The sequence below is a fragment of the Pelecanus crispus genome, chromosome 8 (assembly GCF_030463565.1).
Source record: "Pelecanus crispus isolate bPelCri1 chromosome 8, bPelCri1.pri, whole genome shotgun sequence".
NCBI lineage: Eukaryota > Metazoa > Chordata > Aves > Pelecaniformes > Pelecanidae > Pelecanus > Pelecanus crispus.
The window spans coordinates 27,693,518-27,707,040 of NC_134650.1; the positions used below are offsets into that span (position 1 = coordinate 27,693,518).

General features: G+C 46.6%; 1 protein-coding gene across 1 annotated transcript; it reads right to left on the reverse strand.

Moving 5' to 3' along the window:
• Positions 1-1,806: 1,806 nt before the first annotated feature.
• On the reverse strand, positions 1,807-11,792 carry B3GNT9 (UDP-GlcNAc:betaGal beta-1,3-N-acetylglucosaminyltransferase 9). Its single transcript, XM_075715543.1, has 2 exons — positions 11,698-11,792; positions 1,807-3,118 (listed from the first exon to the last, which is right to left on the reverse strand). The coding sequence occupies exons 1-2, from the start codon at positions 11,790-11,792 to the stop codon at positions 1,807-1,809; spliced, it is 1,407 nt and encodes a 468-aa protein (XP_075571658.1).
• Between the last annotated feature and the right edge of the window lie 1,731 nt (positions 11,793-13,523).

Sequence of the window (13,523 nt, forward strand, 5' to 3'; positions counted from 1 at the left end):
AGGCTTAAACTCTTACGATGAAGATAACATGTTAAGACTGTTGTTAATAGTCTACCAATAGATATTACGAGCTTGCTTTCCTCCATGTTGTGCATAGTTAATATGAGTGCTGAGCCCAGTACTGCTGGGTGAGAGGAAGTTTATACCCAGATGTGAAATGCAGCTGTGCTGCAGGCTCTGTTCAAGGGAAAGCAACTTCATGGACATTTATGACTGATCGTAGTTTCCTTTGAAGCTGGGTGTGTGTGCCCTCCTAAAGAGAGATGACATCGGGGGTTCTCTGATGGATAAGAGTTTTCTTGAGGGGGAAAAAATTGCAAAAGAATTAACAAACACAGTATCAGAGGTGAATTCAGGCTCTTTGCCCCATGAATTTCATAGCTTTTTAACCCTGATTTAGAGGAATTTACCTCATCTTTGATGTCCAAGAAAAGGATGTTCTTTTAAGGTAGTCTGCTGCTGGAAAAACCAAAATGCTTCGAAGTATGGACTATTCTTTGAAAAATAGCAATCCAGTGTTCTTGTCCAATGCTTAAAATACTTCTGAAGTTACAGACTGACTGAAACTTGGAAAGCCCAACAGAAAGATTTGCTGTGTGTTTTTTGCTTTCTTGCGATAAATTTAGAAAGGCTTTTATTCTGAAGCCCTTTTGTCTGAAGACTACTTTCTCCCTTCACATGACACCCGCAGCAATATGAAAAGTCTTGGCTGCTCTTTGGAGTTGACTGTATGCCAGGCAAGAGCACCAAGGTCTATAGAAACCAGCCCAGTCCATTGACAAGTTTTCCTTTTGGTTTGAAGAAGCTCCCAAATGTGACGCAAGCAGAAGCTCTATGTGGTTTTACCCTCACAAGTGAAGACAAAAGGATCTCTCCAGATGTAAACCTTCTGAAGATCTGGATTAGATGGTGAGAGAGATCAGATACTGTTGGATGACTTTGAATTTTCACTGAGTGCCAGTCAACATAGCGTAGAGAGCCTGAGCTCATGGAAGTGCTGAAAACTGGTCCCCTGAGTCCTGAGTGTGTCATTGGAGCAGATACTTGAACTGAGGAGTTGCTATGAATAATGAAAAATCAAGACTCGGAAGGATCAACTCAAAGTTCTTCTTGTCCTTTCTTTAAAGGCTCTTTGGAAGTCTGCCCCTTTCCCAGTTATCTACTTACTTGTCCTTTGCTCAACCAGCCACACCAGCCTCATTTGTTTTCTTGTCCACCCTATCTGCAATGTACAGAACCCCATTTCAATAGCTGTTAGTTGTTTTTTTCCTTCTCTTCTTATGAGGCCTACAGAAAGCCAACCAGGCAGCGGTGATTTGATTTGAGCGTATGCTAAGGTGACTTGATTTCCTTTGCTCTAGTTACTATGTAGTTTGGTCATTTCTCAATGAGTCTGAGTCAAGGTAATAAGTTGACAACGATCGCTGTGCTCCTTGGCATCATCTCTTGCCCTCTATCCTCTTTCATTTCTCACGTTTCTAACAATGCTGAAAAATCACCAAGGACTGCATTTTGCAATGTGCTTTTTACACGTTGGCCCACTACATGCTACTATAATTCTAATAAATAATAATAAATTAAAGATACTGTTATGATTATTTGGACTCATTAATGGAGAAGGACCTACATGGTATGTGTGTGCAAATGTGGAATTTTGGGAAATTCCTGCAATAGTTTGCCATCTTCTCTTAACATTGTAAATAATATGTGCTAAAATACTTCTAAAGTCGGTTCGTTTGGTTGCAACAGTTCCAGGTTCCCTTTCTCAGCTGTTTTGCTATGTGTTTCTGCTGCAGTCTGCCTGGATTATCTGAGGGGTGATGCCAGTGTTGTTATTTGAGCTTTCTTTTTCCATTGGAAAGGCTTCTTCACTTGCTTCTTCTGTGTACAGGAAAGACGTGGGCTGTGGAGCAGGTTCCACATTAGCCAGATCTCAGCAACTTTCAGACTGTGAACTACCATGAGATCTTTGTAAAAACAGGGGTCAAATGTCTGTAGGTGTGGGGCAGCAGAAGGCTTGACAATGCCAAAGGTCTTGAATCCTTCATGCAAAATGGGTTTGAGGTTGATTCTCTGTAAGCACATTCCCAAAAAGACATCATCGATGGGAAAGAGTTCCACCTCTCTGCAAGCCCTAGAGAGCTTCCTCATGGTGCGGCTGGACAGCAAAAACCCCCCTCCTCCTGCATAGGCTGGGTAGATGCTTAGCCCATACATGGTCTCTGGGATATAGTATTTGCTCTTTCGGACACGGATAGGGCGGGCATTATAGATGATGTCTCCAACAAAGAGGTCTTCGGTAGGGTCATGTCTCTCAAGGAAGTCAACAATGTTCTCGATGTTGACAAAAACATCGGCGTCACCTTTAAAAATAAATTTCACGTTGTGGCAGAATTCAGCAGCCCAGTTCAGGAAGTGGATCTCCTTCAGGGTCAGATTGAAGAAAGTGTCCATGAAGTCCCAGAGTAAAATGTCCCGGTATGTCTGACTCTCCTGGTGCATCAGAGTTTCCCATGTCGCCAGCACTGTCCTATTCTTTGGTGTTCCCAGGAGGAACACTCGCTGGATCTGTTCCCCGTTCACCAAGCCCTCCCTGCCCCAAGTTTTCCGGACAATCTCACGTCTGTCGAAGTCTTCAACTACTGATTTGATAGCAATGAGCAGAAAGGGACCTCCAGGTGTTTTCCTGCATTTCTTGGGCTGGTTAATGAGGAGATTGAAGTTCCTGTTATCCTTGTTTAGGAGATAGCGCTTGAAGTTGAAGGCAGAATCAGCCAATGGGGGTGGACTTGTAGTTTGGACCCTGTTGTTGGCCACTTCCGTTCGTTTAATGATAGGAGTTACTTGGGGTCTGGGTACCGTTGCCTCTGCTGGCATCGGTCTCCAAGGTGCCCTGGGGTCAGAAAATATTTTTGGTGTTACTGAAGACTTCTTCTGTGTCGGCTCCTTGTTTCCTACCGGGACTAAATGTTCCAGTTGCGAGTAGAGTAAAGAGCAAAGCGCTACCAGCAGGAAGAGGGTACAGATGGCATCCCCTTTGAGACGAACTCTCATTGTCTCTGCAGTGTTTCTGGGACTGTTAAAAGCTGTGTTTGAGCTGCCTGGCACCAATGTCCATCTGTAAATAAACATACGGTGTGTCAGCAATGAGGATTCAGCAGCTTTGAAGCGTGCAGGCAAGACTAATTGAAACACCATTTAAAAAACTAGCAGCAAAGTGCATTTTACTCATACAAACACTGAGACGTGTTAAGGAACTTGCCAAAAGGAACATGGGTTGCAAACCTAACACTGATCCTGGTGCTCTGGCTCTGTGACTTGGTAGTTAAGTCATCAAGCTGTCATCCATCATCCTGAAAACCATTCCCTAAGCACAATGTGAAATCGGGCCTTCCTCCCACATTCGTCTCTGCCAAGCATGTTTTGCTATTTCAGAGATTTCACTGCTTTGGGAAAAACAAGGTGGAAAATGATGAATAATGCCATTCTTCCATAAATCATTAGATTCCCTCCTTCTTCCCCCCAACTTGGTAAATTTTTCTTGCTGCTTTTACCCTTTTTGAGTTGAAACGGGGAGGCATGGACCTGGCTGTTGAAGGCAGGCTTTTCAGCGGCAGCATGTCACTGGCATTTCCCTGCACACAGAGCCAGCTCTCGTAAACTAAGTACGATTTGTGCCTTCAAAGTGAATCCATTAGGCACGCTCTGGAATGCACATAGGGTCTTTTTGCTGCCAGTAATCTTTATAAAATATTAAACCATTATAAATAACTTCCATTAATAAGGTTAGAAGGGGCACGGGTGTTTTGCCTCTGCCAAATCACCCTAACTGCTAAGCAAGAGGCGGGCAAATAAATACCAATGTGCAGAAGCAAGGCAGAACCTAGCGTTAGGAATGTTTTATTCACGTGTGACAGATGAAGATGCCTTTTGAAATAGAAGAGTTGATTCCTCACTTACGCTTTTCCTGGAGATCTTCTGTCTCATTCAATCAGTTCTTCAACTGCAAACAAAAAAAAAAAAAATAAGGAAGAGTAGCAAGAAGGCAGAAAGTAGCATGTAACCGTAGTTCAGGGAAAGAGCTGGTCAAGTGGCGGTAGCTGCAGTAAAGGCAGGTCCTCTCATCACCACTGTACGTGCAGCCATGCTGTTCCCCACAGCAGCTAACAACCGAGTTGAGCAGCGGGGACCTGACAGTCACTCCAGGCTCCTCGAGAAGGTAGGTGACAATTGTAATCCCTACAGTTGTTAGTAGGGATCATGTTCCTAAAAGTTTAGCTCTACCCCCAAATTTTCCCACAAGCGCACATAAGTATTCTTATATAACCCGCTGATAATCTTTTACACTCGTATGCCATTTACAGCTCTATCTTGCCTATGCTGTATTAGTAGAAGCTACTTTTGAAGGTATTACAGTCGTCTGTCTTGAATTAGCTGAGATCATCTTACCCGAAAACTTCTTGATTGAAAGCTGCCCGGTTGTACATCAGTCTGTCTTCACTTAAGGAACGCTCCTTACTGAGGACTGAAAAGGGTGGAGGAGCCAGGGCTTGTGGCTTCCTACGCAATTTATTCCTGCAGTTGGCTGTTTTCAGCGCTGTTAGCCTGTGGAGCACACAGATGCATGCTCTGCCTCCAGTCGAGCCCTGTAGCCACTTTACTGACTCAAACATCTAATGGGCAGCTACATGCTTGGTAAGAATGTTTTGTTCAACGTGATTATGACTTAAAACAGGACCCTCTTTGGTTCAGTGGCATCCGTTTTCAGCAAATCCTTTTTCGCTGTCATACATTGTAACACCCGCTAATTGTTCATTAACCATCAATTTTGTATCTTTTTGTTATCATTTTGTTATCTTTTCAAAGCTCAAAATTAGACTGACCAGTCTGTAGTTGTAAAGTATTAAAATAGTGGCACAACACTACCTCCGGACCCTGTGGGATCTAGGCAATATTTCAAGACCAATGAAAAAGCAAAATTAATAAACCAGTTGATTTTTTGGCCAGCCCCTTTAAAATTCTTAGATGCACATTACTTGGACCTCATAATTTTAAAATACTTTGCTTTTTCATTACTGGTTAACTGTATCTCCAAGTTACTGTTGAAATGGAGAGTATTTCATCATCATGTGGTATGAGCTATCTTTTTCCCAAGTGCAGCTCCAAAATATTTACTGACCTCATCTGCTTTGTCTCCAGTATTCCTGAAAACTTTATTTTAGCAAATGACTTATCCATGCCTTGGGAAGGCTCTTTGCATTCCCAGTGGATTCAAAATCACTTCCTCCCTGTCCTGATGACCATGCTTTTTTCCTCAGGCTGCCTTTCTCACCGTTTTCTGGCCTCTAATAGAGATTGCTGGGGTTTTCTCCATTTGTTGCTTTTTTTACTGTACCTTTCACTTCTCTCCTGGACTAGGCAGATGTTTTAACCAGCATAGCTTTGATACTGATAGCAGGATTCTAGAATTTTCCCTGATCTCTCAGAAATTGTTGTTTAAATGCTTATAATAATCAGAAGCTGTTTTCTGTTTATGCTTTTTCTGCCACATGACTTGGCTCATAACTATTTTCAGCCTCGTGAAACAGTCTCTTTCAACGCATATAGGATGTTAGTTTGCATTTTACGTCTGTCGTGTGCAAATTACCCTTGGCAAGTCCTGATTGCGGTGCTCTGCAGCAACCCACTGTGCTTCAGTTTTGTGCTAAATCATCCTTTATCTGTCAAGATGTGGTTCCCAGCAGGCTTCCAATAATTTTGAAGGCAAGCTCCGGGGTTATGAAAGGATGGTCCCACTACACCCAGGACATGCTACTGAACTGGATCCACTAAGGAGACAGAGTCTGTCCCTCTTCCACCCATCATGAGCAAGAATTTTTACTCTATGCTATTGAGACACCTAAAATAAAGACCCTGTCTCAAAAAGCTCATAAGAACTAAGACTGGGGCATTTTTGCTCCTTCTGTTGCATTGGGATAAGCTTTACTGAGGTGCTACGCAGCTCTGTGCACGTGGTCTCCAGAGCAAGAAGGAGATACAGAGTCCCTGGTGGGATGGATCCTGACAGCATTGGGATGCTTGTGTATCTCTACTCAAGCTCTTCATAAAGTCTCATCTCTTTCCCCACTGTAATAGCAATTTTTTTTTTTTCCTTTTCTATGCAAAATTTTGATCTTACATCAGCTGCCAGGCTCCAGATGGTAATTAAGGAGCTGGATGAAAGTCCTGGCTCTTTCCTGTGTTTAATTTTATCGGCGAGGGTTTGGGATAAAATGTGTGTGTCATGAAACTCGTAATTTCTGTGACTTACAGATTTATCCTGCCAGCATCTTGGAATCTGACAGCAAGTGCCCGTGGAAAAGCCAAGAAAAACCCTGAATTGTTACAAGCCTGGGCTGATAGCCCAGATTTTCTTCTGTGTTTTCATTTACTGAAAGAAAAGAATCTGAAATAGTGATTTCCATGCTGAAATGAAACAGTTCAGTGCTGAATATAGACATCTCATTTTCAAAAGAAGTTGCCAGCCCTTGAAGTGATTCCTTGATCAAATTATGTGGATTTTCCAGTCTTTTTTAGATATTTCTGTCTTTTGAAGGAAATACCCTTAACTGTTACACAGGTGTGAGCTCTATTCATGGACGTCAGTGTGGGAAAAGCTGTCCTGTTCTTGAATTCAGAGGGATTGATGATTCTGGCAGACACTCCGGTATGTCCTAAAGCCAAAAAGATTATTCATCCACCTCGACACCGGGGAAAAAAAAAATTACAGGGCTATCAAAGCGAGCAGAAAATATTTGATGCCAAACGAGAGATGTGAGCACAGCAGAGCATTTCTCGACACAGCATCTCGCTGCATATCTGCATCCAAGGCGAACGTGTCTCTGCTTCATACACAGCTGTGGGGGATCCAACTTGTGAAACAGAGCCAGGGTTATAAAACGGCTGCATCACTCGGTGCCTCAGGGAATGTGGGCTTAGCTGCCAGGGCTCCCATGTCCTCCAAGCTTAGAAAAATGGGCAGCTATCCCTCTTTGTGTTGGCTGCCTGGGGTTGGCTACAGTAGGGATCTTGAGTCCAGCTCGAGCGGGTCTGAAGGGGACGGCGCAGTTTGCCCCAGCAGTGGGACAGGGAGGGTCCTGGGAAAGACTGGGAGTGTCGCGTGCTGGGCCGGGAGCACCAGCAATGTGAGAGGGCTGAGCTGGGCTCTAGGAAGAGGCTGAGAGGTCCTGTATCCATGAGATGGAAACATGGGGAGCCCATACGTAGGGAATGTGCTGGAGGGACCGAGGGGGCCACAGCCTGTGCGGCCCAAGAGGCAACAAAATGCTTGAAAGCTGGAAGTGGCTGGGCACGGCACCCTGGTGAGCATCCAGGCAGGGAATCTGACCTGCGCTGTTGCACGCTCGGGCAGAGGGCCCAGTCCTCCACCTGGTTTTCATTTATTTGAGAGGAGGATTCTGAAATATGGCCAAGGAGTGCTGCAATAAAAGCAGTTAAATGATGATTTAAAAAAAGAAAAAAAAAAACAAACCCCAAAACAAAAACCAGTTGTTAGTCCTTCATTCCCAGCTGAATAATGTGAAGCCTTGAGCTCAGCCTGGAAATCTTCTTTTGCACCAGCCATCACGTTTCCATCACTTGGCACTTCTGCTCACATGGGACCAGGTGGAAAAAAAGCCTCTGGATCCTGTCCCTGAATTCAGTCGAGAAGCCTCGGTGATTCTGGCATCGTGCTTTGTGCCTTGAAGAGTGGTTATTCAACCTGCCCGGCCTCGGGAAAAGCAGCTGCGATAGCGAGGCAAGCTGAAAATGTGGTACACCAAGCAAGCAGGTACAAAACACAGCAACGAGCTCTGCCGCACGCTCATCCCAGCCTGGCTCACGGGGGCATCCATCCCCAGCAAGCACAGCTGCAGGTTGTCCCTGATCAGCTTGCTGCCCCACTGCATGCGAAGCATTTCCAGCTCCCTCCCAGCTCCCCTCCTCGCTCCTGAAGCTGGAGCTGCCACTGGTAGGTTTGAGTTGTGCAATGGATGGGCCACATAGGTTGTGTGGCCATGTGGTATGTGGGACTGTGGGTGCTGACGGAGATGTCTTATCTGTTTCTCTGTAAAATGAGCTAAAGACAGTGTTGGGGATCCAGCACCGACGGGTTCAATGAGTTTTTTGCAATCCTCAGGGGAACTTGGAAAATCCTGGGTGGTGGGGGTGCTTTGAGGCAATGCTTGAGGTTTTGGATATTTGTTTTCACTTCACGTTGGTTGAACGCATTTCACGAGAATGAAGTTGGGTTGTAACACCCAGTGCTAGAAGCTGAGACCCAGCCTCTGCCCTGCAGTGGGGAGGTCTGCGCACGTGTCCTTCTCCCACCTCATTTCCAGTAGTTTTTCCATCCTGATGCACTCAGCAAGAGCAAATCAAGCTCCCAGGCCCCTCCTCACCTTGTGCTGCTGTTCCCCTGCCTCCTTCTCCTGACGCTGTTCAAGAACCCACCAGCAACAATAATAACATACCCTATGCCCATCCTGCAGCTGGGACTGTGTAAAATAGACATGTGCAAATCAGCTTAATCCCACCAGACCAGGATGCTGACAGCAAGAAGTCTGCACCTCCTGAAGCTCTGGTGACTACATCTTCCTACTGACTCTCTCTTGGTCTCATCCTCTGAGCCCCTGAGGGTCAGGAGGGTGTTTGACTTCTGTGTCCGCACCAGTTTAGTTTAAATGCGTCGCTGAACACACAGACGCAAGTAGCACTCTGTTTCAGGTGGAGATTACTTGTTTTGCTCTCTTTGAGCCGCATTGGGCTGCTGTCCTTCTCTTACCCTTGAACAGAAACCTGAAGTGCTAAGGCAAAGGTTTTCAAATCTCAGCTGAGTTCTCTCAGTACAGTTTTCATGCAGGCAAAACCTCATCTTCATTTTGCATCACGTGGATGCCTGGGCTCTTCGGGGTATGTTGGCTTCGAGCGCTGGGTTTGTTCTGCCCCACATAAAAAAGCATGCCTGAAACATCTGGGGTTTAACAGTTTGAGCTGCGTTTGGAGTGTTTAAAGGGGAAAAATAGTTCTGTGTGTTGGAGCAGGGGAAGAGGCCCTTTTTCATTTCTATGTTTGGGTGTCATGTAACGAGTTTTATTCCTGCATGATTTCTTTTTTGGTTTCATTTGTTTGGGTTTTGGTTTGGGTTTTTTTTTCCCCCCTCCAGGCAAAGTCAATAACCTCATCAAAGTTGATGCTTCAAGTGGCTTTGGTGCCGGACAACTCCTCTCTGCATTACAGGGTGTTTGTGAAGAGGTCTCATTTGGAGCTATAGGATTACAAAGCGATGCTGAACAATTTGATCTTCTTGACTAGAAGACGGGGCAGGCTGAAATACAAGAGATGCCCTTCGGCACGTTGGTTATTGTAAAGCCCTAGAAAAATGAAGTAACCAAAACAATCGCTAAGCTGCCTTACCAGAAAAAAGAGCCCATCTTATTCAGATGCTTACAAGTTTTCAAGTCTATAAACAGACTGGGAATAGGCTGTAGGATTTAATTAGCTGAATGTCTTAAGACAGCCTTCCCAGGAGTCGGGATCGTGAGCCAGAGCCAAACGAACACAGTGCAGAGGGGCAGAGGCTCGTGGTGCTCAGCCGCACACCACGGCGCTGCTCGGACGCTGCCGGACAGGGCTGCCATCGCAGCAGTGCTGCGGCCCCGCGCGCAGCGTTGCCGGCACAGCCTCGCTGCTGCCGCTACTTGCGTTGCAGCACCTGGAGGCAAAAGCTCTGTTGGTTGAAGCGCGGTGCAAGCAGGTAACAAAAATGCAGGCCTCACTCCAAAGACCATTTCCAACTTTCCTGTCAGAGCTGCTTTTCAGGCCAGCTCAAACAAATGGATGAGATCCATGCTGTTACAGGACAGGGTGCCTTATTTATCTCTCTGTTTGCCCCAGTCGTGAAATAGGTGGTTTCATCAGCTTCCCAGCTGGCTGGTCCCATTTTATTACAGTCTCTCCTGTCACTGCTACCAGCCTCGCTTTGCAATGCCAGTCATGTGTTAGACAGCTGCTTGCAAATGGCTGCTGTGGTTGCCTCCTTTTAGCTTTCACCCCAGCCGGTGAAGCTTTTATGAAGTATACAAACTTAAATGCAGAGAAACTGCAGTGCTGCTGTGCAAAGGCTGGAGATGGCTGCCAAGATGTCTGCTCCCATGTACAGGGTTCCCCGAAAGGAACTTGCACCATCCCCGGCAGAGAATTGTGCGGTACCGTGGCAGAAGGCAGCAGCGGTCGTGCACGGGCGCCCCGATGACCCTGGGCAGCGCCGGCTGCCTGCACGATCGTCCCCATCGCCTCCAGAAAATGCTGGCTGCCTGCACCGCTCCTCCCGTCGCCCTGCTGACCTGGTGGTAAGTCACTTGTGTACACGTGGCACAGCTTGGGGACTGCAGCTCTACTGCATTTAAGCAGTGCAGGATGTTTTCCTGGCCCTTTTGGGGCAGGATGCGCCATCGGGGCAGTGCCTGTGCAGGACTGCGCTGCTGCCAGGCATGCCATGGTGGGGCCCAGCAAACAGGGAAAACTCCAGCTCCTCCTGCGCACGGCACCACCTCTCTAACAAGAGCGTTCAGCTGCCTGCAAGGTAGGAGAAGGTAACAATTATCTTCCACAGGCTTAGCAGCCTTGAGAGGTACTTCCCTAAATCCAGGTGCAGTCTTGCTTGTAGGTAGTCTGCTTTTCAGAATTATGGAGCGCTCAGCAGCTCAACTCACACCCTCAGTGCTTCGGGGAGACAGGCCCCTCCCGGAGCAGCCAAGTGCAGGGCGAGGAACTTGCCCTCTCTCTTGCAAACATTCATTTCCGCTGGCCCCAGAAGGAGAATAAAGCTTTGCAGGCTTGTGAAGGGGTAAGAAACAGCCCCACTGAAACAACCACCCTCCTTTCCCAGCCCTCCCCAGGCTTCAGTGCTTGCTGCCTCTTCAGCTCCCAGACCCTCTTCTGATCCAATAAATCATTTGCCTGATGTGCCCCAAACCCCAGCAATTACAGTGCATTAGCATGGACATACTGTTACACCCAAACATGAATGGGAGAGGGAGTACGTGCTGACTTGCCCCACTAATTTCAAGATGATATCCAACGCTTAAGTTTATCAGAATCTGTCCAAAAGCTGTTAAAAAATGTGATCAGTAACTGCCCATTTCATTAGGACTGAATTTTTTTCTTTCTTTCCTCGTGACGCTAGAGAGCTTGAAAATTCCCATGTTTTGCTCAAAGCATACAATAGTGTAACACAGGGAAGATTCATGTCCTTTCATGGACAAGGAATGGCTTGTAGACATAACGTGCCACCACTGGAACATGGTTGCGGTTGGGAGGAAACCCTGTCTTGGAGCACTGGAGGCATTGTCTAAAGAAACCCCAAACTTTCTTCTGTAAAAACAACCTACAACACCCAAAGAAAGTTCTTTGGAAAGTAAAGAGTAAAGCAGACATAGCAGGGCTGGAGACTGCGTGTTCAGAGCCTGTAGCCAACCCTGCCGTATGTTAACCATCACAGTTCAGGTTGCTGCATGGAACAATATTGCAAGAGCAACAAGGCAAAAAGAAAAGCTGCAGGCTGGAGGAAAAGGAAAAGAGAGTCTCCAGTTCGCACTGCTTTCTGCATAACTCTCCCCAACCCACCCTGATCAAACATACATAATAGATACTTACATCCCATTTGATAGCGCTGATCCTGTGTCCCCTCGGTAATGTCTCGGCAGTGGGCTGCCAAGTAGGCACATCTGGATATAGTTAGCGTTAGACATTCCTCAGCCTTTAAGCAAAACCAAGGAAATCCTCGCTGAGCAAAGCCGCACTCGGTCTCCTGCACTCTGGGCCGTTTTCATGCTGAAAGCCAGCAAAGTTTCCCCACGCTCGGGTGCCTACCAGGGAGGGGTGCGTGTGCCAACATGGTCTGAGACGAGACGCTAGGCTCCCTCCTTGCACACGCTTGCTTACTGTAGCGTGCTGGAAGGAGCAACCGCACCAGGGGAAGGAGCTGGGTCCGCTTCCAAGTGCCTGACACGTGATCGGCAGGCTGGGAGTGCAGATGGCCTCCAGCGCTGCAGAGCCCCGCGTCCGGCAGCTCCCCGCGTCTTTCTGTGCACGGTCATCCGCACCCCGCGGGACAGGGCAGGGATGGAGGTGTTGGAGGTGTCAAGGGACTGAATGCAGCACCGGGTTGGGGGCTTCCATCAATTCTGCTGTTTTGCCAGTTAAAAATGCCAACCACAAAAAAGGCTATGTCTTTTTTTACTGTAACTTTTTTCAATAGGAAATGTACTAATTTTTCTGTCTTTTTTTTTTTTTTTTCATGATTTGACTTGGTTTTTTAATCCCCTTATGTTTCCTTATTTTACCCCTGCAAAAGCTCAAAAGTAGAAAATGAGGTTGGGTTCAGCTCAGAATGAAAATCCACTTGGAGGCTGGTTTCTCTTTTTCTAGTAGGGAAATGATGGGAGGAGGCGAGGAGCTGAGCAGTGCAGAGGCTGAAGACGGATGCGAAGGTCCCTCCCAAACCTCTCAAAACACTGAACAAAAAAAAAACCCACCAATTTTTTTTTTTTCCATTTAATTTGAATTACTTCAAAACAAACCATTTTTTTTTTTGGAGCCAAATCGGAATTGCCATCGCTACTGATCTGCCAGCTGACTTCAGCCATAGCATTTCCTATCTCTCTGGCTCTGTTTGTCTCTGCAACAGAAACGACGACCCTTCTTCCTCTAACAGAGGCCAAGGGTCTGGAGAGTGCCTGGACCACAGCCTCTTTAGTATGCAAAGTTTTTCATTTACAGTGAACTTGTTATAAAACCAGGTTTTGATCTACTCCATTGTTTTCACAAACACCCAGGTGTTTTTTAAACGTAACGTAAAATTGCTTTTTTTTAAGTGCCTGTGCTTTTTTGATGTATTTTCAATTTCAGCTCAAACATTTTACTTTATTGAACAAAACGTCACCGTAAAAAGCTGTCATATGGACAGGTTCGTGATGAGCAACCCTCAGGCCCTGCGTTCGGGTGCCTCAGGCTGGGAAAGCTGTTTCCTCATGACCTGCAGCTGTCTGAAACACAGCAGTTCCTCACTGAATAGCACAGCTGATCAAAAAACCTCGGCCATAAATGTTACGCAGCTTCACACTTCCCCGGTGCCAGCCCAAGGTACCTTTATCCTTCTCCATAGCAGCAGCCCCAGGCTATTTTTCATCCTTCTTCCGTAAGGAGGCAGATGACAGTCACAAAGGCAAACAGCAGGCCGGCGTGTCTGCCTTTGCTCAGAGGGGTTGGCTGTGCAGCAAGGGGGACTGCTCCCCAAAACCATCAGGGACTCACAGCAGGTATTTCCACCACATTCCCCCACCCAGGTTTTGGGACCTACCTACCCTTTTTGCTTCCTCCCATGGAATGAGAGTGAAAACGGAGGCTTTCATTGCTGTGCAGCGCCTTTGTGGCTGCTGTGGCTTGGAGACTCATGCAGGGGGCTTGGGAGGTGGAGGAGT

Coding starts and splice junctions, on each gene's coding strand:
- B3GNT9 (XM_075715543.1), bottom strand. CDS start 11,792: ATGTCTAACGCTAACTATATCCAGATGTGCCTACTTGGCAGCCCACTG. Junction 3,119..11,697: donor TCAGCGCTATCAAATGGGAT/GTAAGTATCTAT, acceptor GTTTATTTACAG/ATGGACATTGGTGCCAGGCA.